This window comes from Elephantulus edwardii, unplaced genomic scaffold (genome assembly GCF_000299155.1).
Source record: "Elephantulus edwardii isolate Elephantulus edwardi_28Jun2011 unplaced genomic scaffold, EleEdw1.0 scaffold00246, whole genome shotgun sequence".
NCBI classification, from domain to species: Eukaryota; Metazoa; Chordata; class Mammalia; order Macroscelidea; family Macroscelididae; genus Elephantulus; species Elephantulus edwardii.
Window position 1 is genome coordinate 1552452 of NW_006399996.1, and position 27493 is coordinate 1579944.

The window sequence follows — 27493 nt, forward strand, 5'->3', positions numbered from 1 at the left end:
AGCTCTCTCTCTCCCTCTCTCTTTTAATCTGTTTCTTGTTGATTTAACTGGCACAGGAGGAAATTGCCCCTCCTTCTCCAGCGGAGCATCTAGTGGATTCAAACTAGGCACCTTCAGGATTGCAGCGCAGCTTCTTGCCATTATAGCACCAGAACTCCCTTGAAGAGACTTTCTTACTGATGTCAGATGGACCTTTGCTGAAAGAAAAACAGCAGAAAGGTGTTTGCTTGTGTTTTCCTGATTATGTAAATACTGTAAGGGTCATAATAAATTATGGATAGGATTGAGAAGAATGGTGATCCCAGAACATGAAAACTGTGCTCATTTTAGAGCTATATACATAAACCAAGAAGCAGACACAGAAGAAGGGAATACTGCATGGTATAAAATCAAGAAAGGTATGCATCAGGGTTGTATCCTATCTCCATATCACTTTAATCTGTATGATGAGCAAATAATTAGAGAAGATAGACTGTATAAAGAATGTGGCGTGTGAACTGGAGGAAGGTTTGTCAACAAGCTACACTATGCAGATGACACAGCCTTGCTTGCAAAAAAGTGAGGAAGCCTGCCTTCAAACTGCAGCACTGCTTAGGAGCATCGAACAGCCATTGGACTACCTACCAGAGGAGCAAAGCAGTCTTGAAGGAGCACAGCCAGGGTTCCCTGCAGGGGCAAGGATGGCAACACGTCCTACTGTGAGTGTAGGTCGTGAGGTGCCAGTCCTTAGAAAAAGACATCATACTGACGAAAGCAGAGTGTAAGCGGAAGAGAGGGAGACTCTCAAGAAGCTAGACGGACACAGTGACCCCAATAATGGACTTGGGCATGGCAGAGACTGCGAGGTTGGCACTTATCAGGATGAGGTTTGTTATTCCTAGGATCACTATGAATATTGCCAGATACCGAAGAACAACTGTAATGATCACCAGGATCTGTTGTACTGGATAGAGATAGTAAGGTTAAAAGTAGAATGCAACACTCCCTAAGCCCATCACAGCCCTTAAGTGGATGGATGTAAACCTCGTGGTTGTAAACCAGCTGCTCTGCTGAAGAACAATTCTCCTCTCGTGTGATTAACTGCCTCTGAAAACCTGCTGGAGAGTCTCCTATGGGTTGGTTCTGACACATACACACACACACACACACACACACACACACACACACACACACACAAATGCACCACCACAACAACAACCACAAGGGAGTTCCTTAAAGACATGGTTTTAGGGAGCTCTGGTGGCCTAGTGGCAAGAAACTGCACTGCAATTCCAGAAGTATGTGGTTCAAATCCACCAGACGCTCTGCTGGAGAAGGAGGGACAATCTTCTCCTGTACCAGTCAGGTCTGATTTGACGGTGTACACACACCTAAAATAATAATAACAATTTTAAAAAGTCATGGTCTTTAGTACCTTTCATCTCACTAGAGCTAAAAGGGGAGAAAAACATGCCAAGAGCAGTTCCTTCGTATCATCAAGAAATAATCAGCTCAATGAAAGTTTACAGAGACTTAGGGTTTCCAGTCATTCATTGTTGCATTGGGATCTCCATTTTTACAAGACTTCTTGACACCAGAAAAAGGCCAGAACACACAGAGGCCTCCAGGGCACAGTTGGGCCTTCAGATGTCAAGGGAAACAAAGGCTTCTCCTCCACAACAGAGAGAGGAAAAAGCCTGCTCCTAGAAGTGGTATCCTGAACTTGGACCTCTAACCTCCTAAACTGTTGTTGTTGTTGTTGTGTACCATCAAGTTGGAACCAACCCATAGCTGACCCTCCAGTGGGTTTTCAGAGGCAGTTAACAGCATGGCAGGAGACTGTCCATCCTTCTCCAACAGAGCAGCTGGTGAATTCAAACTGTGTGCCTTCAGAATTGCAGTGCAGCTTCTTACCACTAGGTCACCAGAACTCCCTTCTAAACTGTAAGAGAATAAATTTGTTTGATAGACCCTCTAATTGCGGCAGTTATCATAAGATGTGATGTACTATAAACATCCCCTCAGTGAGATTTGATATAGTAATTTCCTTGATGTTGTTGTTCATAGTTGTGCATTTGGAGCCCTCCAGCAGGTTTTCAGAGGCTGTAAACCAAATGAGAGGAGATTGCCCATCTTTCTCACCAGGATCAGCTGTTGGATTCAAACTGCTTGTCCTTGGGTTGGCAACACAACTCTTTACCATGAGGTCACCAAATCATCCCCATGATGAGATCGTCTATGAGCAGCCAATCCGCTGAAAGCAAGATTTGTTAGAGGTGTGACCTTACATCCAGTAGACACACACACACACACACATCTGGCTCCTTCATATCTGTCTTAACATCTCTGGTTCTCTAAATTTGAACCATTAGTCTGCCTTGCCATTCATCCACCTCCAAAGCCAGCAGTCTGCTGCCTTGCCTGCTGACCTTGGATTTATCAGCCTCTGCAGTTAAGTGAGTCAGGAAAAGCATCTCTACTGAAATCTGACCCATGGACCTAGATCTTATAAGCCTCTGCAAGCACACAAGTTATTTCCTTGAGGTAAATCAAAATCTATCTTAAGTTTCATTGGTCTTGCTTCTTTAAAGAACACAATTCAAGATACTTATCTAATCTTGCTATAACAGAAGTGCCATTAGTAGAGGGTTTCAACAAACAGAAATTTATGTTTTAACAGTTTAGGAGGATTGAAGTCTGAATGAAGGATGCTGGTTCTAGGGGAAGGCTTTTCCTCAGTGTGGGTTCTTGAGAACGATTCTTATCTCCTCTTAGCACCTTGTAGGCCTGGTGTTTCTTGGCAATCTCCATGTGTCTTGACCTTTATGTCAAGGAGGTTCCCAGTGCAGAAACCTGGGTCCTAAGATCTTGGATTTTCTGCTCCTGGATCTTCTTTCTTGCTGTATTGAGGTGCCCCCTTCTCTGATAGCTCCTCTCTGCTTCTATCTCTTGTAAAATGAAAGGTAATGTGGGTCGCACTCCAGGAAAACTCCTTCTGCCTCCAATCAGAGATGTGATCTGATGCGGATGTTGCATCCTTTCACTTTAACTGCATCTGGAAAGTGATTCGATGCCCACTCAGGGCTGCCCAGCTTTAATGAAATAGAAAGATGCTTAGCACAGTGACTGTTTAGATTTTTATTATCATTGTTAGCAGCACAGATAAGAGTTCAGTTAAGGAGCTCTGGTGGCCTAGTGGTAAGGAGCTGCAACTACAATCCCAGAGGCACACGGTTCGAATCCACCAGATGCTCTGCTGGGGAAGGAGGGACAATCTCCTCCTGTACCAGTCAGATCTGATTTGACGGTACACTCACACAAAAATAATAAAATAAAAATTTAAAAAAAAAAAGAGTTTGGTTAAAAGGTCCAGGACCTCGTAGAGGTCATGAAAAAGCAGGAAAGCAGATGTATGTCTCCATATTACAGTCAATGCTTAGCAATCTCACTGGGACAGAGCTGAGACCACAAGGGTTGTCTGAGTTAAGTTAGTACCTTCTCACAGTCAAGGAACCCTGGGGTTCTTAGTAGCCCCTTCCTTGTTTCTATTGAGCCTCTATCACTTTTGCCCATGATCACTTGCCATGAAGTCAATTGTGACTGAGGCCCCACATATGTCAGCATAGAACTATGTGCTGCGTGGTTTTCTGTGACTGAGTTTTCACAGGCAAACCACCAGGACTTTCTCCTGAGGCACCTATGCAGAAATTTGAACCTCCAGCCTTCCAACTAGCAGCTAAGCCCCCCAGACCCAGAAAACTGGGTCTCAGAAGACCTGCAGAAGCTCTGACCACGACTGAGCTCAAAAAGAAATGACCAAATACAAGGGCAGAAGAGCAAAGAGGAGGCTCTGACTTTGCAAAGAAAGTGGTTTGTGTGTCCCCATAAACAAGAGAGGCTAAGCACGGTGTGGGTGCAAGGGAGCAGGAGAGATCAGGGAGAGATTAGGGTATCTGCACTTGGGACAGAAGTCCCTGGGACCAGAAAAGAATGGCCCATCACACACAGTCTGTTTAAATTTGAGCTAACAGAACTCAATGTCAATGTCTCCATCCCTAATCTGGCAGGGACCTTGCCTAAGAGAGGCGGGGGACACTGACTGACACCCAGCCTGTCTCCACCCTGGCTCTCACCAACATCACCCACTCTCCTCACCCCAGGTGCACCACAGCACCTCAGGATTGGCAATGTCAAGATCCCAAGACCCAGGACCCTCTCCACTCTTAATTCCAGAGGGTGACAATTTCAGAACATGTTTAAAACTTCCTGTGCTCACAGGTTTTAACTCTCTGCTTTACTCAGTAACTGAAATCAACCAATAAGCAATTGTGTCATTTTCCACCAGGAGCCAGGCAGGGTGCTGGGGATTTACATGAGTGATCAACCTGCACAAGCACCCAGGGAGGCAGGTAGATGGTCCCACTTTACAGATAGGACCTTTGCACAAGGTTGCATTGCCTAGCCTAGTATTTCAACTTCGGAACACTGGCTCCCTATTGCCCCCTACTGAACATTCCCCGCTAGTACCCATGCAAAACCCGAATTAACCCAGCGCTGACTCGCAGAGAGCCTGCAAGACAAAGTAGAAGCGCCCCACACAATTCCCAGGCTGTATACCTTGGAAAGGGGCATCATTCTCGGAAAGGTGGAGGGTCAGCCAAAGAGAGAAAGATCCTCCTCGAAATCGATCGACACAGTGACTGCAGCAGTGTGCCTGAGACGGCACAAGATAGGAGAGGGTTCAGATCTGTTGTTCGTAGGGTCGCTATGAGTTGTACTCAACTTGTTCGCACCAAACTACAACAAATGTTATGGAAGCAGATTGCCACATGTTTTGCCTGATATGCGGCTCGTGGACTGGAACAGCCACCCTTTTTGTGAACAAGCACTTAACCACCGCACTGCCAGAGTAAGCTTATTACAAACGGAATTGCTTCCTTCTTAAAGGGACCCTGCTGCCTTCCCTGCCACTGATTGTAACCCACATTGCCGCGTGATCCTGCACTTTGGGCCTTGTGACTTGGACCTTGCTTACCTAACGGAATCCCTACTTCACTCTCGCCATCCCACCCCAGCCCAGCGGCTTCCTTCTGCCCTCGGCCATTCCAAGATCACTCGCACCTTTCAGCTCCTCCACCTGGCACACTCCCAATCTTCCCTTGCTGTCTCATCACCATTCAGTCGGGGCTCAAATGTTGCTCCAACTGGAGGCATCCCAATCGCTGGTCTGAAACAGCAAGTACCCGCACTCGTCAGGACTTGAAAACGATCCCTATTATTTGTCATCCCCACTGGAGGACCACAAGGCTCCCCAAAGTGGGATACTGCACTACCCAACACCAAGAAGAGAACACTGACCCCACGGAGGGCGATCAGAGTAAAACATTAACAGGAAAAAAGGCTGGGGAAGAGGAGTCAGGATCTGAAACGAAGCCTGTTTGGGAAACAAGGGCTCTTGTCCACTGAAGCGCAGCTGCCTGTGCAGCAATGAACAAATAAAAGAAAATCCAAGTTTTCTGTAAACGTTCGTTAAAATCACAATAATATAAAGTTATTAAATAAAAGTCTCCTTAAAGGGCCAGGAAAGTTCCCTACATTTGTGAGAAGACATCTCAAGCAGCCAGTGCTTCCCTGAGGAGTAAGGAGGATGTGAGATAGGGAGAAAACTTCCCCCTCCATCGTTATCCCTGTTTATTTCACTTTTTATAAGGTATGGGATTTACTTTTGTAATTTTTTAAAATAGTATGCCATTTCCGGTAACTCTGCCCCAGTAAATGATCCTTCCTCCTTAGATCTTGGGGTGCTCCCTGCACCTTCCTCAGTTTAGCTTTCTCCCTTTAGTCAATGCTAAAAACATTAGCACCACTTCAAATCATCCATGCAAGAGGTTTAATTGAAAAGCTTGCCCTAAAACTGTTTCACCACCCAGTTAGGTGTAAGTCAGCCTGAAGTGCTGACTCTGGGGCCCCACTCAGGATGCAGGGCTCCCCATAAAACTGCTCTCAGGTCAGTTTAGGCTTGGGCAGCCCTGCCCCTTCTTGCCCCACACAGAAAAACTACCCCACTATAAACCGGTTTTACCCAATTCTTAGGAGTTGCTACAAAGCTGCCCCCTTGACACTGTCCACTCCTTAATGCCCTCGGAGGGCCTCTGCCTTCTCTCTTGGGCCCTGAATGCTACAGGAAGGATGGTGCCAATAAGATTCTCTTGACCTTCACGTACGGATCAGGCACATGGACAGTGACAGAGCAAGGCCGAGAATTAACATTCTGCACAGCTGTCAGGCCTTGCTGCTGCGTGCTGTAGTGTTGGACCGCCTCACACCTGACTCTGCAGCTGGTTTTCAGAGGCTATAATCTCAGAGGAGATTGTCCATCTTTCTCCCTCAGAGCAGTGTGTGGACTGGAACTGCTTGTCTTCAGGCCCGCAGTGCAATTCCTTACGAGTAAGCCACCAGAGCTCTCATTAGACCTTTGGGCCAGGGAAGTGGACTCCTAAAATATTTAGAACTCTTTGTCTTAGCTAATGAAGGGGGTGGTGTATAACTCCCCTTTTTGCCCTAATCTCCAAGAAGCTCTGTGATCATGATCCTCCTAAGCAGTGCACCTGCTTCTCTAGCCTTTATCTTTAATATTCAGGTTTCCTACCTTCATTATGAACCAAAGCTGCCTCTAATCTTTTCTATAAAAGTGAGGCATTAAGAAAATCCAATAAATAAATATTTGCACAGTATTTCTTATCGCCAAGATACTGCTAAGGTCATCTCCAGTCTAACTATTGTCCACAGCCCCACAAACAAGCAGACTCCTCCAGTTTCCCTTTAAGAGTCCACAGAGGACTGAGTTAGTCCAGGGGAGTGCCTGGCAAGGCTCCAGTGGCAGCCCCCCAGGGAGCCTGGCCCCCTCTGTCGTAGGTCTGCAGAGATGGGGCCTGCAGCCTTTGCAGTGCTCCCCCAACGCCCCCTCTTTAGGTCATAGCTTGAAGTCTCAGATCCATCCCTATTCCCCCTCCACAGGAGGCCCCAAAATAACCAGGCCACACACTGAATTTCAAGTATCTGTCTTTTCCTTTCGCTCTCTCAAAAGAAAAAATAAATAAATTGCAGAAGGCGGCAGCATTTCCATCGTCCTCTGGCTCCTGGAATCTTGCCCCCACCCCTGCCCCCCACCCCCCCCCCCAAACCCATCCCTCCCCTTTCCCCCCAAAAAAAATCCCGGAAAAAAAAGCCACATTTAGACCTTCCACTCATGCAAATCAGCAAAGAAAAAAGGTGGGGAGGAATGTGGAAGGAAGGGGGCCCACAGAGAGTGGAGGTCCCCCATGTATCCCCCCCAAAAAACCACCTTTGAGGGAAAAAAATGGAGAAAATAAATGAGAACTCAAGGGACATGGGAAGTTATGATGGGGGCTGGGAGAGCCCCAGACCCTGCCTCAGAAGAGTGGAGGCCTGTGGCCTACGTCCCTGCAGCTGGCACTCCTCAGAGGGGCCCTGACTTCTGGAGTGTGCATGGGAGAAGATGAGGGAGGGCAGGTGGCCCCCAGTGGATCTGTGTGTGCATTGGGGGCGGGCAGGGGTGGGGGTCCTGAGGAGCAAGGGCTCAGGACCAGAAGCCCGGCTCTCCCACCAGATCCCAGGTTCCTAGGACTTAGGAGCCCAGTTCTGGGGTGCAAGATACATGCAGAGGAGTCTACCCCCTCCAGTAGGCTGGATCCAGTTAGAAAGGAAATAAATAAGAAGGGGTCAGGAATGGGGGGAGGCCAGGGCATGAAGGGGATGGGCAATTCAGTCCAGACCAGGGGCCCGGAAGGTGGAGGCAGGCGTTCCGGGCCAAGCCAAGCAGGATCAGAGTCTCTCTCGGGCAGGGACCCAGATGTAGGGGCCTGAGAGGTCCTCGATGACTCGCTTCACCTTGTGGTAAATCTCCTCGAAGCTGTCACCTTCCACGATGGCTGGGGGCACAGAGAGGAGTAAGGATGGTACCAGGGGGCATCAGGCCAGCAGGTGGCTTCAACCCGAGGAAGTGCCACTTTTTCTGGGCCCTTGCACCATGTGCCAACAGAGCAACACCCACCTAAGGGGGCACCTTCTAAAATCACCCAACTGGCACGCAGACATCACATGGGCCGCCAGTGGCCTCACCTGAGAAGCACTCTGTAAATTCCTGCTCCAGCTTGGTGGCTCTGTCAAAGGCTTTTCGGGCTTGCTCCTCTGTGATCCTCTTGTTAATCTCTCTGTGAAGAATGAATGAGACATAAGCTAAGGGGAGTCCCTAGCCTGCATTTCCCTCCCTTCTCCAGGGAAGTCAAGTTTCAAGCAATACTTTCTTCTTTGGAGTAGATGGCAAAAACCACAAGTCCCAACATCCTCTGGGGTCCCAGATGACCCTCACACCAGACCCACCCTAGTTAACGTTGCCCCTTCAGGGAGCACTCCAGAGCCTCCTCCTTCCAGCCTTAAGCCCTATAGAAGGATTCAGACTCTAACTTCCAGCAGCCTGAGGCACTGTGGTGTTAGCCCTGTAGGCTGCTGGGAATTGTAGTCCTGCATGGTCCAAAGCAAGAGGAGGGAAGATCTGGATTCCCAGTGTCTTCTGGGCTCCAGGTCTGTGTCCACTTCCCCTGAAGGGCTGCTGAAGCCACAGTCCAGCGTTCTGAGGGGAGAGCCCCAGCAGAGGCCTTCTGAGGCCCGAGGCCAAGAGTGTGGGGGTGTGGAGGGGAGACCCCCTAGAACCATACTCACAGCACATTCTCCAGGGATCGGGGGCGAATGAAGATGGCGATAGGGTGCAGGTGGGCCGCCTGCAGCCGCCGCACGGCATTGGCTGAGACATCGAGGATGCAGTGCTTCCCCTGGGGGCAGGTAGGGTGGGTGGAGGGGGACCAGTAGAAGGCGAGAGAGGACAGACCAAGGTGCCAGGACAGGATGCAGTATGCAGAAAGGTGAAGGGTGGAAGGTCAGCAAGGAGGGAAGTGGCAAGGATGCCAAGAGCCACATGGCCAGCAAGTCAGGGTAGAGAGGGGATTCAGACAGACAGAAAAAGCAAAGGGAGAGCGAGCAAGTAAGGGCCAAGCCCAGAAGGAAGAGGAGTGGTGGAGAAGGGGTGACCCCAAAGGATGAGAGCAGAACAGGGGCCCAAGGGAGTGGGGAGGTGGTGTAGATGCAGGAGGTAGAAATGGTGCAGGTGGTGAGGCAGGAAAAGAGAGCCAAGGAAATAGAGAGAGGAAGTAGGATAAAAGGAGGAGGGAGGGGAGGACGGACAGAGGACAGACAGATGGAAAGAACAGGGAGACAGATGGGAGAGAGAAGAGGCAGATGGAGAAGAAAGGAGCCATGGAGGGAGGGTGAGGAGCAGCAGGGATGAAGTGGGTGAGGGGAGTGGGGACCCCAGGACAAAATGAAGGGGGGACAAAGAGGAAAGGGAGGAGAAAGGGAGGGATGGAAGAGGGGATGCCAAACCCCCAAGACAAGGCCGCGAGAAAGGAGAAATGGGACACAGCACACGGGGTATGGGGCAGAGAAGTGGACAGATGGTAGTGGGAAGTTTGGGGTCAGGGTGAGAGGGAGGTGGGGGACACGGGGAGCAGGCAGAAATGCCCGAGAGGAGAAGGAGGGTGACAAACGGAACAGAGTTGAGGCCCAGCAGGGGAAAAGACAGAGAGAGAGAGAAAGAGTTAGAGAGAGCTGAAGGAAGCATTGGGGCGCCGAGAGGGGAGAGGAAGTGGACAAGGTGCCGCCACGGCCTACCTGCTCCGCCACCTCTCGCACCGACTGGACACTGGTCCCATACAGGTGGCTGTTGTACTGGCCGGCCTCAATGAACTTGTGTGCCTGAATGTCCTTCTCCATTTTCTCCCGGGATGACACAAAGTGGTAATCCCGGCCATCTATCTCATATTCCCTCTTGGGCCGTGTGGTATCTGCCAGGAAGTCACCCACCGGGCCCCAGAGATCTAACCACTGTTCTTCCAACCCCAAGCCCACCTCGTCAACCCCACACACTGCCCAGCTGGTCCTTCAGGGGAGGGAGGGTGATAGGGAACGAGGAGACAGAGGAGGAAGGAACTACTTTGACCAGCACCACTGGGGCCCCGTGTGTCCCCCCACGGCCAGTGCCCATGGGTGGTTCTGTCTAAGGCTCCACAGGTATGGTTTCTGACCCTCTCGACCCACATTTACCTCCCAACCCCATCCCAGACCCAGCACTCACGGGGGACACAGGATCCAAACTTGTCAGGGAACTCGGAGAGAAGGTCGTCATTGGCGCGGTCTTTCGTGGGCCCAAGGATAATAATGGGGCGTGCATAGTGCACTGAAGGGAGAGAGCATGCTCAGCAGAGAACGGAGTGGGGGGTGCAGGAAGGCCAGGGTCAAGGTCATGGCCATGCTTACCTTCCATCTGTGTCACTGTCTCGTAGCTCAGAACTGAGTCTTCTCGACCTGGTGGGAGGTAGGGCACCTGTGAGGGGCTCTGACAGGACCCTGAGCCCCACTTTGCTGAGAATGTCAAGAGAATCTCGGGGCTTTCTCCCTGGATCTTCTACCTACCCTGTGATCCGGAGCTAGAGCCCCAGTCCTGGAAGGAAAAGCAGGCCGTTAGGCTGGTTAGACACGCCCCCGAACCCCGTGACCTGGCAACTTTTCCACGCACAGTCACCCCTCTTCAACCTACCTTGGCCTTTAACCTTGACCACTCTCGTCGCTCAACCCTGTGAGGTACACAGAGGGGGAGGGGAAGAACAATGTCCAGTGAGGGTCCCTGCTGACACCCACCCTCCAAACCTTCTTACAACTTCACCTTCCAGGGGTTCCCAGGCCCCAGTGCTCCTGAGTGAGGAGCTGTCTGGTCCAAAGGTGCATGGGAGTCACAGCCCACCAGACAGACCCTTGGTAGGGCAGAGGACACACTGCTATCCCACAGGTTGTCCACCCTAGAACACAGCCAAGGGCCAACATGTGGAGGGGACCAGGCCCAGCCAGGGAGCCTCACCGCCGCTTGCTGGGGATAAAGCCAATGTCGTCAGTTTCACTATCGGAGTGGACCCGCCGCGCCTGCCACCACTCCTCATCACTGGCATCGATCACATGCAGCACATCCCCGAAGCGGAAGCTCAGGGCCTGGCTCAGGAAACCACAGTCTTTAGTCTTGTCATAATCAAACAGGGCCCTAGAAGACAAGAGGCCTGTTGTCACCGCCCGGCAGGGGCTTCTGGGAAGGGTGGGGAGAGTCAAGAGCAAAGTAGGGACTGATGAGTGTCAGCGCCACAGGGTCTGACAAACTGCAACTAATGGAGGGGTACAAAGGCTTCACTGTAACAGTCACACCCATTAAAACATCCTGCAATTCCCAGTGTCAGTAATGAGAGAAGTTCTGAATTCTGCGTGCAATGTACATAGTAAAGCCCGAGAAGGCAATGGTCAATCCAGGTACATGACGCAGTCACGAGGACACCCTTGAACCTGCTCATTCTTTTTTAAAGATAGTCTTTTTGAACAGTCCTTCTCCACATCTGTTCCAGTGTAGTGTTCACTATCCCTGTCAGTCCTATTTTATAACAGCGGTGTTATGTAGTAATTGTCCTTTTGTGACTGAGATATTTCACACAGCATAATGTCACAGAGGAGTTATGATCAGGCATTCTATGTACGACAACAATCTGCACTGCAAAGTGGACTGGGGGAGGGGAGGAAAATGTGCAATAATGAATAAATAAAAACCCAATCTGGCTGTAAACAGTCATTCAAATCACGATTATAAAAAAACCAAAAAAAGTCCATCATCTGCAAACTGTGGTTAATCTCCAGAAGGGAGCTCAGCGATTTTGGAGGAAAGGGCTGAGACTCCAGGATCATGTGCGATCCAGGCAACTTTGGGGAGCCACTGGGTCCTTGCCAGGAGGGAAGGGGGCGAAGCCAGGGCTCTGGCATGAGGAGGTGTGTCACTCAGTGGACAGGAGACACTGACTCGGCAGTGTAGCCTGCACATTAGCACCTGGGAGACAGATGCACGCAGCGTGGAGACAGACTCACACGCAAATGTGAGACACCTGTAGGGTGTCCCAGGAGAGGCGGAGAGCAGATGGTCAGGACTGCAGGCCTGAGCCACTGGAAGAGGGCAAACCACACCTGTGGGACATCTGCATGGCAGGGAATGGGTCGAGCAATGGGGCGGGGGACAGAACTGTGGGCAGAAAAAGTCCTGAGAAGGGAGCAAATGTTAAGAGAAAGACGAAAGGAAGTCGGCACCTATGCAGCTGCTGTGACTAAGCTCATTGTCCAGTCCTCTAGGGAGCCCAGGGGACACAGAAGATGACAGACAAGACAGCCAGGACAAGGATTACAGGAGCTCTTTCTGGTTTCCCAATTTCAAGGTCATCACTTAGGACAGAGTTGGCCTGACCAGGGGTTGGAAGGCAGCTGGAATACTTGGGACAGAATCCATTTTCCAATTTGCACGGTGTTAGGAAAGGTGAGCGTGTGCAGCCTGCCACTCTCAGAGCTGAGCATCAGGCTGCAGGAAGACATTGGGGCCTGGCAGGGTACAGGGGAGGCGCTGATGGCGAAGTGGACATGGTGAAGAGGCACCACGGGGGCCTCAGAGTCTGACCTGATATAGAAACCTCTCTTGGGGTTGCTCCGCAAAGAGGCTGTCCCTGAGCCCAGGCTGCTATTCATGAGCTGTTCCCGAAGGTCATGGATCTTGGCCTCAAAGCGGCTATACTCTGAGGAGGATAAGAAAGCTCGAGTTGTGGCCCATGTTCCAGCTGCCCCAACAGAGGTGACAGTGGTCTGAATGTCACCTTAGCCCTCAGGGGAATGTGGGGGATAGGGGGATGCAGGCCTAGTACCTTCTGGCTTATACTGAGCAATGATGGTGACAGTCTGACCTGCATTCTTCAGGGCAATAGCAGCCTGTTCGTGGCTGGCATTGCGGAGGTCAACACCATTGACCTAGAAAGAAACGTTGTGGGCAGCTGAGACCCAGAGACAGGGCCAAAAGGAGGCAGATGTCCAGCCAGGCTTCAGCCCACCTGAATTCCCTTCCCAAGAGCTCCGGGTGCCACCCACGCAGGCAGGGAGCAGGGCTCCTCACCGAGAGGATCTGGTCCCCCTTCCGCAGCTCCCCACTGAGGTCAGCAGGGCCCCCGGCCAGGATAAAGGAGATGAAGATGCCTTCGCCATCCTCGCCACCCACAATGTTGAAGCCCAGGCCTGTGGAGCCCCGGTGGATCACAATTCGCCTTGGTTCTCGGGGAATGTCCTCATCCCCCAGCAGGTCCTTGGCCACTGGGGAGTAGCGCCGAGGGGAAGTGGGGGTCATGGCTGTGGGGTAGTCGGTGCCCAGGTAGCTGCTGTGACTAAGCTCGTTGTCCAGGTGCTGGGAGTATGCTGAGGAAAAACGTGGGAGGGATGAGACAACAGTGCCTTGACGGGGGTGGGGTGGGGTGGGGGGTGTTGGTTGGAATAGATCCACCTCCCATCTTCTCCCCAGGTAACCAGGCAGGGTGGAGAGACATTAATTATCCTGCCAAAAACCCTAGAAGTAGGTGTAGTTAATGTGGACATCCGGGAAACCACAGGTGACAGTACGCCAGGGATGATGTATGAGCTATTGATACTACACTCTCTGGGTTTTCTTTTTGTTGCTGTGTCTCACAATTTTTTTTTCTTGTTGTGTGCTGTCAAATCGTATCCAACTGGCACAGGAGGTGATTGCCCCTCCTTCTCCAGCAGAGTACCTGGTGGATTCAAACTAGGTGTCTTTGTGCTTGCAGCACAGCTCCTTGTCACTAGGCCACCAGAGCTCCCTACAGAATTCTCCCCTCCACTCTTGGCTAGGCTAGTCATTTGCTGGAAAAACCAGGTCATTTGTCAATTTCTAGAAATTCTAATAAGAAAATTTCTGAGCATATCCTGATGTGGCTGTTTGGATTTTTGTTCCTATATTTCCTACAGCCTGGTAGTTTATTCTTGAGGCTTCATCAGATTCAAATTCCATTTTTCACTAAGACTCCTTCATGGGTGCTGCCGTGTGGTACTTCCCATGGCACCACAACAGGACGTAATTCTATCTGGATGCCTTTGCATCACGTTATGATTAATCAGTAGGTTAAATGCTGTTGAGTCTGGAGGGAGTTGCACTGCTAATAAGCCAATCCACCTCTCTGCTGGTTCAATCCACCTGGAGGGAAAGACAAGCAATCTCCTCCCTTGCGATTTACAGCCTGCTGAGAAACCTGACAGAGTCACCTGTGGGTCGATTCTGGCTCAGCAGGAATGAGTCTGCATTTTGTTTGAGGAAGTGTCAATCTGAACCATTCACTGCCAGGTTCCCCAGCGGACTTTTCCCTGACAAGATAACTAGCCACTGAAGAGGACTGCCTGGTACTGACATTTCATGAAGAAATTTACAAATGGAACCAAAAAAACCCACAACCCTCAAAAGGTGCTGTGGAGTCAACTCCAACTCAGAGTGACCCCATAGTTTCAAAGCACAACTGCAACCTGCAGGGTTTGCACAGCCGTGACCTCGATGCAGACGCCAGGCATTTCTCCCAATGCACTTCTCTGTGGTTTCAAATCGCTAACCTTTCAGTTAGCAGCCAAGAGCTTAAGTGGAGACAGTCAATCTCTCTCGTGTGTTAGGAGGAAGGCAAACAACAGTAGAAATTTTTTTTTTTATTTGCAAATTAAGTGGTGGCAAATTCAACCATTTGCCTTACGTGTTTGTCACTCTGCAGGAGAAAGATGGGCATTCTCTTCATAAAGAGTTCCTGTCCTGAAAACTCACTGAAGGATCCCTGAGTTGGAATTGACTTGGCGGTCAGGGTTTATTTGGTAAGGGGCTGTTTGCCCTAAGATGGGAGTCTTTCCCTTTATTTGCCCATTTTCCCTAGTCTCCTGCTCCTTCCACTTAACTATCCACTTAATTTTTAGTATCATGATCTCACAAATTTTAGCATACTTAACAAGTTTTTATCAAACAAATTTAACATTTTTTCTGTGTTATTCTAATAATTCTCAGAAGTACCCCATGCTGGCCAGGAGGAGCCCCTGACTGGGCATCTTAGCTAACCGCCTTCCCAGAATGAGAAGAAATTATAAGCTCTTGTCCACTGCTCAATCTAGATCTGAAACGGGCTCTTTCTCCAAGGAGCCAAGTTCCTTTTGGTAGGTTATATATTTAGAAATGGTTCCATGAGATTTTAATATGATTTTACACTATGATTTAGGGGCAGTCACACCTCATTACTCCTCTTCAAAAATTTCTTTGCTGTTCGCCCAGATGTATTTTTCCATCTGAACTTTAGAATAACCTGCCAAGTTTCAGGGGGTGGGGAAGGTTATTAAAATTCTGATTAGGATTGCATAAAATATATGGATTAGTTTGAAGATGGCTGAGATCTTTAGGATTTTCCATCCAGAAACATGGTATGACTCTTCATTTATTCAGTTTCTTTTTATGTCCTCCAGGAAAGCTTCACCATTTTCTTCATATAACTTTTATACATTTCATGTAAAGCTTTTTTTCTAAAAATCCTGTAGAATTTTTCTCTCTATAAAAAATATGTTTTCCCATCCAGAAACATGGTATGACTCTCCATTTTTTCAGTTTCTTTTTATAACCTCCAGGAAAGCATCACCATTTTCTTCATATAAATCTTATACATTTCATGTAAAGCTTTTATTCCTACAAATCCTGTAGAATTTTTTTTCTACACTGAAAAAGTAATAAAAAAACAAGATAAACACCTCTCATTGCCTTGGAGCAGGAACCAATTGATTGGTTTCCCACTGATTTTCCCAAGGAACCACTGGTGGATTCGAACTGCCAGAGGGGTTAGCAGTGCAACTCCTTCCCTACAGACCAGGCCACCGGGGTTCCCTTCCTACAGTGAAAGGGATCCTTCTTCTCATTACATTTTCTTATCACTGAAGAGTTAATAATTTCCAATATCTGTCTTATACATGATCACCTTTTTAAACTTTCTATATTATTTTCATAACTTTTCCAGTAATTCATTTCCACATTTAAAAATCTCCTTGGATTTTAATTTAGACAGAGTAATTCACAAGTAGGAATAACCTGATCACACCCTCTCTAAATACAGTATGTATTCACTTTTCTTGTCTTGCTGCTTTGTCTGAAATCTCTAAAGCAGTGGTTCTGAACTGGGGTGGTGTGACCTTAACTCTCCATGTGACATCCGACAAATTCTAAAACCATTTTTAACCATCAGGATTTGATGTGGAGAGCAGGGAGAAGTGACAACTGCCATCTGTTGAAAAGAGGTCAGGGATGCTGCCTAAGCCTCCGATAACACACAGGATAACTCCACGAGGATTCAAAATCAGTGGCCACTGAGCTTATTCCATTCATGATGACACCATGAATATCAGAGTAGAACAAGGCTCCACAGTTTTCAATGACCTGTTTTTTGGAAGTGGGTCACCATGCCTTTCTTCCAAGGCACCTCTGGGTGGATTTGAAACTACCACCTTTCATTTACCAGAGACATCTGTTAACCCTGTCCCCACCTGGGGACTCCAACAAAGAATTTCCCAATTAAAAAAATGTCAATTATACCAACATAGAAAAATCTTGCTTTAAAATAGTGCAGTGATAAGGGACATCTCTGCTGATTGCTAATCTAACGAACACGCTGCTGGATTGGATGTTTAAAAACATACAATTAGTATTGCTGTCTGATAACCACTTTGCCTCATGTTAAGGAAAGTGTCTATATTCGAAGATATTTCATCTGAAAATGCAACCTTCTTTTCATTAAAAGCCTCCCACAGCTAACTGAGATGTTCTTATATTTTTTTTTTCTCTCGGAATTGTTTAATAAATGTGATGCCTGAAATTTTTGGCATGCCTGGCATTTTTTTCCTTATCTTCTTGTATTTTTATTATTTAATTTTTTTCATTGTTGCACATTTCTTTCCCCTCTCTTTTTCCCTCCTCCACTCTCTCTTTTTTAATATAATGAATAATTAAAAGATTCCTCATATCAAATCACTTTTGTTTTCTGAAACAATTTCTACTTTATGACAATGTTATTTCTTTAAATGTTTTTTCCTTAATGTGTTTCATTTAATATTATATTATTAAAATTTATGTATTTATATTACTAAGTAAAACTGATATATAAATATCTGATCTGACATTATCATTGTCAACATTTGACCTAGACTTATAAAATGAAATGCTGACATTTCTATCTCTTCCTACAATTCCTCCTGCAATTTACTGCCTTTGAAAACCCACAGGAGGGTCAGCTATTAGTAGGTTCCAACTCCATGGCACACAACATTCTAAAAGAGCATAAGAATTCTCTATTCCTGGAAGGGCTGGTAAAAAAATAATTATAAACCCATCTATGCCTTGTTCTCTGTCAGGGAGAGATTATTTGTCATTTTTCCTGGTTTTATGCCAAGTGACTTTTCAGCTCTGCATGGAACTTTCTGATGAGGAATGGACAAGGGATGCCATAGGGTCAGACATCATAGGGTAACTGGGATAGGACTTGAGGAGCTCTGGGGTTCAGAGGGCTCTCACAGGTTGTGATGTCTGGGGGAGCATAGCTGTCACTCAGGTAGGCATTGCTGGGCTTGGCCACCTTTAGGTAGACAACATCATACGTGTTCTTCAGGGCTGCCACGGCATCTTCATGCATGACATCCTCTAGCCCCACACTGTTGACCTGAAGTCAAAGGGAAGCAAAGTTCACACAGAATCAGAAAAGGCCCCAAGGTAGATGAACAAAATAAGGAAGCTTGAGCCTGTCCAAAGCCATCTGGTCTGGAAAAGTGACAAAGGTCCTCACCGCCAAAATCTTGTCCCCAATCTGTAACCTTCCATCCTTGTGGGCAGCACCCCCTTCAATGATCTTCGTTACATAGATGCTATTATCTCCAGGGATGTGCTGGTTCCCAACACCTCCTGCGATGCTGAAGCCAAGACCTGGGGAGAGGGAAAGACGGAAGGAGGTAGAGGGATAGCTGGGAAGCAGGCTCTGGGGCAGACCACAGTGGAGACTGGAGCTGGGACAAAATGCAGGGCTACCTTTAGGCCCTTTGATGAGCTTGATCTCCATGATCTTCTCAGCTGGGGGCTTCCGACGCATGACGTAGAGGCGGACTATGGAGCCTGCTTCTTTGAGGGCCTCCACCGCGGCTGAATGGGTCACCTCCCGCACATCCACTTCATTTACAAACAGGATGCTGTCATTGACCCTGGGGGCAGCAAAGTGCACCTGAGCCAAGAGTGTCCTGCTACCCTGGCCCTCCCTTTGGAGGGAACTGGCCTCCTCATCCCTGTCTCCTCTCCCCACCTGAGGCGGCCATCCTGGGCTGCAGCCCCGCCGGGAATAATCTTGGTGATGAAAATGGACGGGTCGTCACCAATGTGGGGGTTATCAGTTCCACCTGCGATGCTGAAGCCCAGACCTGAGTTGCCCTGTGCAGAAAGGAGGGGGGAAAGTCAGTGCCCCTCAATAGCCACTTCTGGCAAGGGACAGAAAGGGACTGAAGAGCTGGGATTAGAGTAGGGTGATCAGTATAAGAAGGTGGCCACTTAGAAAAAAACAAGCAGACAGGGAATCCCAAATAGGAAGCCAGGAAGATCTGATGAAGGAGCCTGCTTACCCTTTCCAATGTGATCTCCTCGTATTCCATCTCCCCCTCTGTTCCGTTCACCTGCAACTCCAGCACGGACCAGAAACACAAGGACAGTGAGACAGTTGTTCCTCTCAAGAAGCTGCCCCAACTGAGCCCACTGTTGAGGCCAGGCCCTCCCTCTTCTCTCTTCCTCTGCAAAAGCCCCAGACCCAAAATGTAAACAACTCACATATCCTGGGGCTTCTAGGGTGTCTGTGTTGACAATCACAGGGGGAGAGTTGGCCTGTGAGGAAAAGAAGAAGGCATGATGCCTGAGCTTGGGCTTGACAAGGAGCCTGTAACCAAGGGTCCCACCAGCCTGGTTTCCCTTTAGCCTCTTAGTCAAGCTCCCTCCAGCACCACCAGAGCTCCTCAACCACCTTCCATAGCCACAGACCGCTGCACACGTGCATTGATCCAGCGACGCCCAGGCCAGGCCCCTGCATGTGGAAGGAGGTGGATGAAAGCGGGAGGGGAGAGACAGCCAGACGGAGCACAGCAGATGGTAATGAGGAGGGAAGCGCAGGGGGGGGGGGCTCAAGGGAGGGAGGAAAGGGAGCTTCTCACCGAATGTAACACCACACAAGGTGTTACATGGCTGATGTACTACACACGTAGAGCCTTAGCCCATGTCCACTGGGTCCTGTCCTCCCTTACTACCCCCACATGTGTCCCTAACACTCCACCTTCACATAGATAGCTTCATAATCCTCTCCTGGACTTGCTCCTCACCTTCACACACATTGTCCTAAATCTTCGGCCTCAGGAATCTGGGGTTTCCCTAGCTGCAGGCTCCTCCTTCCCTCTCACCCACCTGCTAGCAAATCCATCCCATCCTCCAAGGATCCTGTTGCCTAGCAACAGTATCTAAGCCCAGCCAAGGCCTGGCCAGACCCACCTCCGGAGACCCACCTCCTGGAGGCTCTGTCGTCAGGACAACAGGCAGGGGGCGTGGCCTAAGGGACCAGACTCCAAAAGACAGAAAGGAGCCGCTCGCCCCGCCTCTCCTTCCCTGGGCCCCGCCCCCCGATGGCTAGAACGAGAGCAGTCTGGGCTGAAGAGGTCTCTGGGTGCTTAGCATCCTGAATAATCTCCCTTCCTCCCTCCCCCACACCTCTCGCCCTACGCAGTGCACAGGACGTCAGGAAAGGGGGAGTGGTGTCAGACATCCGGGTCCCAGCCTCCACATCCACTCCGTCTCCCGCCACAGGCATGGAAGGGTTAAGGTGGGGCATGTCCAGGCCCCTGACGTCAGGCGCCTCACGCAGCAGGGAGGGGGAGCTGTGGACTCGGGGCGGGTTCAGGCTGGTCCAGGGGCTTCCCCAATTGGCAAGGTAACCAAAGCCACGTCTCTATGGCAATAGAGGGAGGCCTCCAAGAGCCTCCTTCTGGGGTCCCACACTTAATTTCCTTCTTAAGCAAATATTTATATGGAGCCTACCAAGCGCAAGGCACTCATCACAAGACTCCCCAGTCTCCTTCCACTCTCACCCTCCAGAAGTGTCCTCCATCTTTCTTACCAACCACCAACCAACCCATGGTCGAACTTTGTATCACATTTCATATGCAGAAATCGACCAACACCATCTTCTGACCCTTCACACCTCAAATGCTGCCCAACCAATATTGCTGACTGCCAAAATCTCATCCACGTCTGTCCTGCATCACATACTGTCCTCAGTCCTCATCCCCAAATTTCTTGAACCTCCTCCCCCAAGCTCCAGCCTTTATCCACGATAACATCTATCCACTTCCCATGCCTGTCTACTTCCATCCCTTATTCTCTATCTCCATCCCTCTCCCTACCTAATCTCTTTTCCTAGCCTTTATTTCCACCTCCCGAATCCACTCATCATCTCCATCCCTCTGCCTAGGCCAGTCTCATTTCTGTCCCTCCCCTGTCCCTCTCCCACTCTGCAGGGCTTATCAAGCTCATTCTCATCCTTCATCCCAATTCCTGATGCCAGAGAGCTCGGTGTCATTCTCCCTTATTCTATCTTCAATCTCAAGATTCTCCACCCAAGTCACAATCTTTCCCTTGTCAAGCCATCCTCCAACTCCTCCAAAAATTAGGGGAGAGGTGGTGGTGTATAGAGAGAGATGGGTGGCTAACCCACAGGTGAAGCCTCTAGTGGTTAGAATTCACCAGCACTTCTGTGGGAGAATGATGAACAGTCTCCTCCAGTGTGATTTACAGCCTCTAAAAAACCACACCGGGGGGGGGGGGAATTATGACTCAACAATAATGAATTGGAGTTTTTGTTGATGTCATCTTAATTTTTTTCTTTGTCCTCCAAGTCAGGTCCTACCCTGGGGCCTTCCTATCACACTCCAGGCCTCCATAGTCTCTCATTCTACTTCCCTCAGTTCCCTGAGTGGCTCTGCACTAACAGTAGTCCCCCTACCCCCCAGCAAGCCAATTTTCTGTCACCTTCCTCCTCCCAAGGGATGTTATGACCATAATGACCTCACCTTAAAAAAGCTCCTGAGTCTTCCTTTCCTTACTCCCTGCAGCCCACCATGGGTTCTCATAGGAACATTCCACCCCATCTCTCTGGCCTTGCTTTCCTGATTCCATCCTTACTTGTTCTGCCCCCTGCCACAAGAACCCACAGTTTAAGTGCTCAATAATGTCCTCTGTACTGTCCAATCCCTCTCCTGCCACTTCCACCACATGTCAGGACCTGCTGCTGCCCTCTCCCTGCTTGTTCTCACCACTGGCTCAGAACTTTCTCCCATGTTCTTGGTGAAACTTCAGCAACTTCCCTCTTTCCCCAGACACCTTTCAACATCACAAGACAGCCCCCTCCAGAACCCAATCTCACAACCTGCCCACTACTTCCCAATCCTCTCCCACCCCAAAGAGACTAAAGAGGGAAGACAACAGCAAGGCCAGGAGGGAGAATGGCAGGCGTATGAACAAGGCCTCTCCGGGCCGGGGGAAGAAAACAGACTGTACAGCACAGAGAACAAGTAATAATAGAAACAGGTGGTGGAAATAATAATGGGGACAAAAGTGAGCATAGGATGAAGTTAGAGGTGGAGGTGAGAGCTAAGAAGAAGGGTGTAGGGACAGAAAAAAAGGGAGTAGTGACTAGAAAAAGGGTAATGGGAAAGGACTGGGCTGCAGAGGCCTGAGCCCGGGATCAGGAGAGGAGAAAGAGAGCGTGGGAGGAAGAGAGAGACAGCATCAAGAACCAGCCAGCCAGTGGGGAGGGAATAGCGACAAATGGGAGAAGTGAGTTGGGGAGGGAACAAAGGTTGGGGCAGTGGACAGAGGCAGAAAGGCCCCAGGATGCAAAGTCTCAGACCAGACAGATGGAAGGGCTGGAGATGCAGGGACAGAGAGAGCCAGGCCCAGAGGGGCAGGGGGAGGAGGCTGGTAAGGGACAGGGCAAATGAGGGCAATGAGAGCTCTGTATACAGCGCAGGACACAGGAAACTGCATACAGAGGTGGGGCATGAAGGAAGGAGATTGGGGGACAGAGGGGTATCCTAGGGCTGTCCCACATACATCTCAACACACACGCATCCCTTTAGGTCTAGCCGTCTCCTCCCACTTGTCTGGCACCTGTTTCTACTCTGTGGGACCAAGGTGCTTCGGGGCCCACAATTGTGCCCTTCCCCAGACCTCAGATACCCCCACCCTACCCCCACAGTCCCAGCCTCCCTCCCCATGGCTCTCGCCCTACCGGCCCTTAGGGGTGGTTGCAGCTCCGAGGCTCCGAGGGCCCGCACTGGGGAGGGGGCCGCCAGGGTCTCCTACCTTGAGGGGGGAGAGGTGGGCGTGGCCCACGACCCCTTGGATGGCCTCGAGGTGGGACAAGTTCCTCTCCAACACGTGCACCAGCTCGGGGGCGTTTACCTGGTTGGGGAGGTGGGCCGGGCTGTGCTCCAGAGGGGGCGTGTCTTCATCTTGGTAGCGGTATTTCTGGGGATGGGGATGGAGGTGTCAGGGAGGCCGGCCCAGAGCCTCAGGCTGCCCGCCAGCCTAGCAGCCATCTCTCCCCAGCCAGTGCAGTGCGGAAGGCCCAGGGGCTGAGGAGCTCCTCCCCCGCCCTTACTCCAGCCCATTGGCTCCCCTCTCTCCACCTCCCTACAGCCCCCTCTTGAGCCAGGGCCTTATCTCTCCCCAGATCCCTCTCACACCTTGTCAACTCCTCACACCAGGGTCTCGGCCCTTCATCACCACATGTGGCTCCCTTTGATGGGTCTGTTTCTTGAACCTTTCCCTTCCATCTTCAAGCCCCTCCATCTTCTCAGATCTTCAGCCCCTGTGTCCCAACTTCTTTGCTCCCCTATTTATCTTAATCTTACTTTACTTCTCAACTTCAATTTCCCACAGCCTCCCTCCTCTCATAGTGCAGTAGCCGCTCCAGCTGGGGCTTTCCAACCCACTCCTACCCTCACTGCCTCAACTCTGCATTTCAGGTTCTGCCCCACCAGCCCCTGCTTCTTCAGCACTCTTCATGTATGCATCAGTAGTCAAGTCTCTTCAGCTTGCAAGAACTTGGCCTCAACCGCCTTAACTCCTCCCTTCCCTGTCCCCCCACACCTCGGACAAGACTAAGCTCATCCAGTTCTCCCTCCACTGGCCTCCAACCCCACAAGAGCCCACAGCCCAGCAAGCTAATCCGGATATACTTAGAAGAGGGAGGGAGGAGGGAAATGGGGAGGAATAGAAGAGATTGGGTTTGGGATTGGGCTGCAATGGGTGCCAGATTCCCTGGCTGGGAAGAGGGTGGAATGAGGGACCTCAGAGTGAATTTCCAGGTCTTCTCAGCCTTAGGGGATGAAAGACTCATCTAACTACCCAACTCAAGAGCCTCTGGAGCTAACTTAACAAAGACATGGCAACAAATGAAAGTAACTGGGAGCCACAGAGGAAAGATAAAAGAGCAGATCGAAACAGCAATGAAGGAGGGCAACTGTGCCTGATCTTCCTTGTCTACCTCTGGCCTCCACTGCTTCAAACCCCATGTTCAGCAAAGGTCTTCCTCTGGGGCTGTTAGGTAGAACTGTAGGATCAGATCCAAACCATAGTTGACCCTCTAGCGGGTTTTCAGAGGTGGTAAATCGCAGGGGAGAAGACTGCCCTCTTTCTCCCATGGGGAGGAAGGGGGGGGAGGGGGTGCTGTGTCTTCAGTTTAGCAGAGTAACTCCTTACCCCTGGGCCACCAGAGCACCAGTAAAGAACACAAAATGCTCTCACACATGTACATATGCATAGAAAGAGAAGGCAGGATTTCTGTGCTGAAGGTTCCTGCAAAGCTGAGCGTATTACCCAGAACCTGGAGGTCTTCAACTGCAAGATCAAACTGGAAGAAGCTTATCAAGGTCAATGTGTGATGCTTAAAAGATGGTTCTGCAAACGCAGCAGAAAGTGAGGCAAGGCTGAGGGGATACTCCAACTCTGACTATCAACAAAACGTGTACTAAGGGAATGAGAGATAGGAAAGGGTCCTGTCTATGGGAAGATTCTCAAACCCAGAACAGAGGACTAGAACTAAGATGCATATGGGTTTAAAGAAGGAAAACAAGGACTCACCAAAACAGAATCTATTCTTTGTGTTACAGGAGTGAAAGGAGATGCCTGAATTCTTAATTATTAATACCCTGGCATAAAATGTAGATAATACAAGAAGAGAAAACAGGACAAATGTTAGCTGCTTGAAGGGCCCCCTGATTTAGGGCGATCCCACTCACAACTGGTTGGGACTACTGGCTCACGATTACTATTACTAATATACTGTCAAGTCAGTTCCAACTCAGAGTGACATGACGCTATGACACCAGGGTGAAACACCATCCTCACAACTGCTGCTATGTTTGAACGCACTGTTGCAGTCACTGTGTTAATCTAGCTTGTTGAGGAACTTGCTCTTTTTTAATAGGGAGTTCTGGTAGCCTACTGGCAAGGAGTGCACTGCAATCCCGAAGGCACCAGCTGCTCTGTGGGAGAAGGAAGGGCAATCTCCTCTCCTGCAATTAACTGCCTCTGAAAACCCTCTAGAGGGTCAACTATGGGTGACTGACTCTTCAGTACACAACAACTACTTTATCAACTCCTTCTCAGTGTCTAAGGAGCTGTGCTGCTAACTAAAAGGGCCAATCATCTCTGGAAGTTTTAATCCACCAGTGGCTCAAAAAGAGGCACAGGCTCCTGCCATTGAACTTTACAGCCCTAGAAATGCAATGAAGGGGCTACGAGTTGGAATTGACTTAATGGCAGTAAGCTGTTCTCCAAGGACTGGTCTTTCCTGATAAAATGCCCAAAGTATGTGGGACAAAGTCTTTTCACCATCAATTTCAAAAGAAGCATTCTGGTAGTACTTCCAAGACTGATTTTTTTTTTCATTCTTCTGGCAGTCCATGGTACATTCAATAATCTTCAAGGCAGTAAGCTAAAGATACCAATTCTTTTTTGGTCTTCCTCACTCACTGTCCAGCTTTCATGTTCACATGAGACAAGAGGTAATACCATGGCATGGGTCAGAAGCACATTACTCCTCAAAGTTATGCCTCTGCTTTTTAACACTTTCAAAGAAATTTTTGCTGTCAATTTGCCACACGTAATGTCATTTGATTTCTTGACAGCTACTTCCAGGGAGGTTGATTATTGATCCAAGTAAAGTGAAATCCTAGACAATTTCGATCTTATGTGTTTATCATGGTGTTGCTCAGGGGTCCAGCTGGGAGGACTTTTGTTTTCTTTATGTACTGAAGTAAGTGCTTCAAGTGTTCTTCACTCTTGGCAAACAAGGTATTGTCATTTGCATATGTTTGCTGTTGTTATGCGCCATCCACTCATAGCAACCCTGAGAAAAAACGGATCTGAACCCTCCCCTATCCTGTGCCATCCTCACCATTTCTGACATACTCGAGCCCAGTGCTACGGCCACTGGCCACCCTGTCAATCCATCTTGTTGAGTTCTCTTGTGGAAGAAAGTACTGAACATCCTGTGGACTGCTAAGAATAAACAGGCCTGTCTTGAAGAAAGTGAAACCAGGGTGCTCCTTCAAGGCGAGGATGGTGAAACTTCATCTCATCTACTTTGTGCATATTGTTAGGAAGGGCCAGTCCATGGAGAAGGACATAGTGCTTGGAAAGGTGGAAAGTCAGCATAAGAGAGGAAGACCCAGCAGGCTATTAATGAGGCTTCCTCTGATCGCAATGCTCTGTTCTTCTTCATACAGTCCAGCCTCTGGGATTATTTGCTCAGCACAAAAATTAAATAAGCATGGTGAAAGGGTACAACCCTGAAATACACATTTTCTGATTTTTAAACCATGCAGTATCTCCTTATTCTGTTAAAACAACTAATTCTTGGTCTACATACATGTTCTGCATAAGCATAATGAGGTGTTCTGGAACTTCCCTTCTTCACAGTCTTATCTCTAATTTGTTATGATCCTTAGAACCTGAACGTCATTGTTTAGTCAATAAAACACGGGTAAACTTCAATAGCTCTCCTCAAAGTTTTCAGTGTCATAGTATCAGAGTGCTATGAACTCAAAACGGCCCTTTATTGAATACCCTAGGAGCGTGGTCTTCAGCCTGGACAGAACACACCTGAGGGAAGGGACCATAAGAGAGGGAAGGAATCTCTCCTCTCACCTCAGCTACTGCTATTGAGTCAAGTTCAACTCATGATAGTGACTCCATGTGTTAAGAGTAGAGCTATCCCACAGGACTGTAACCTTTTTCCCTCTTAACTGGCATGTTAGAACAATGGCTCACCATGACTTTCTTCTGCAGCATCACTGAACCAATTAGTATTGAACTGACAGCGGTCATTAGCAAACAGTTCACACCCTCAGAACTTTCTTCACCTGGCCAAACCAATTCTCCACGTGTTACAAGAAACATGGCTAGCACATTTTGAAGCCTAAGGAAGTTTTTGAGCCCAAGTCATCCTCCATCTTCACCCTACCTCAAGGAGAAAATTCTTGGCTCTGAAAACATGTCAGGGTACAAGAACAGGAAAGTAGAAGAGGGGCAGTTCATCACTGATTCTAGAGAGGAAATGATGGCAAACCTTTACAGGGAGACCCCAAGCCACTCTCTCCAGTCCACTTCCATGATGGAGAGGGGGTGTTCTGGAACTACGAAAGAGGCTTCTGTGGGCTGGGAGACGATGTAAGGCAAATGACAGGTATCAGTGACGCTAAAATGTGTCTGGACGAAGACAGGGCCTATATTCTGTCCATGGAAATTTTCAATGTACATATAGTAAGGAGGCAAACTAATCCTGAAATTGCAAACTTAGGGTAGGGATACTTTGGTTCAGAATCTCAGTCCTGGATTACAGCAGGGCAGGCAAGAAAGGATCTTCCTTTTTTTTGTCTTTTTCACCCTAATGGGACTGAGGGCCCTGACCAGCGACAATTCAGATGTGGTTGGAACCAAGTCTGCACCCCTAGTATGAGGGCATAAGATAACCAAGAGGCCTGGGGGATTTAGAAAGACGCCCTGTTGTTTCTTCCCCCTTTAACCCTAACCTCGCAGGAACCCCAAATGCATAGAATGACTTGGAACCAAGCCTTGCACCCCAAAAATGAGAAGGGAGTGATTGAAAGTGGATGATAATAAGAGGGGCGAGACCCACTGCACTAGTCCACAAGACGTTGCAACCCAGAGACCCCGCGCCAAGCAGAGGGAAGAGCGACAGCACTTGAAGCTTGCACCCTGAGATTTGGGGGGTCTGAAAAGATGGGGGGGCCGAAACCCATACCGCGGCACGTACCACGCAGAGACACATGGAGGCGAATCTGTTCCGAGCCGACATGGAGAAGGGGAGGGGGACTGAGGGGAGGGGGTGGTTGGGACAGCAACAGTCCCAGGGTAGGG

The 27493-nt window shown here is 49.3% G+C and overlaps 1 protein-coding gene across 5 annotated transcripts in view; it reads right to left on the minus strand.

Moving 5' to 3' along the window:
- Positions 1–7034: 7034 nt before the first annotated feature.
- The window catches only part of DLG4 (discs, large homolog 4 (Drosophila)), a 26622-nt gene continuing 6163 nt past the window's right edge, over positions 7035–27493 (minus strand). For 2 of the 5 annotated variants that reach the window (XM_006899092.1, XM_006899094.1), the window contains 19 exons: positions 22508–22573; positions 18833–18886; positions 18631–18681; positions 18318–18442; positions 18050–18219; positions 17811–17947; positions 17543–17687; positions 13073–13368; positions 12828–12930; positions 12587–12701; positions 10970–11146; positions 10652–10688; positions 10528–10555; positions 10372–10419; positions 10190–10291; positions 9727–9899; positions 8722–8831; positions 8122–8213; positions 7035–7931 (listed from right to left, as the gene is read on the minus strand). In XM_006899092.1, the coding sequence (XP_006899154.1) occupies positions 7825–7931; positions 8122–8213; positions 8722–8831; positions 9727–9899; positions 10190–10291; positions 10372–10419; positions 10528–10555; positions 10652–10688; positions 10970–11146; positions 12587–12701; positions 12828–12930; positions 13073–13368; positions 17543–17687; positions 17811–17947; positions 18050–18219; positions 18318–18442; positions 18631–18681; positions 18833–18886; positions 22508–22573 (2136 nt within the window). In that variant the 3' untranslated portion in view covers positions 7035–7824. Of the gene's footprint in view, positions 7932–8121; positions 8214–8721; positions 8832–9726; positions 9900–10189; positions 10292–10371; positions 10420–10527; positions 10556–10651; positions 10689–10969; positions 11147–12586; positions 12702–12827; positions 12931–13072; positions 13369–17542; positions 17688–17810; positions 17948–18049; positions 18220–18317; positions 18443–18630; positions 18688–18832; positions 18887–19554; positions 19731–22507; positions 22574–27493 lie in introns of those variants that run through there. The other 3 variants (XM_006899093.1, XM_006899095.1, XM_006899096.1) reach the window with 2 other exon arrangements.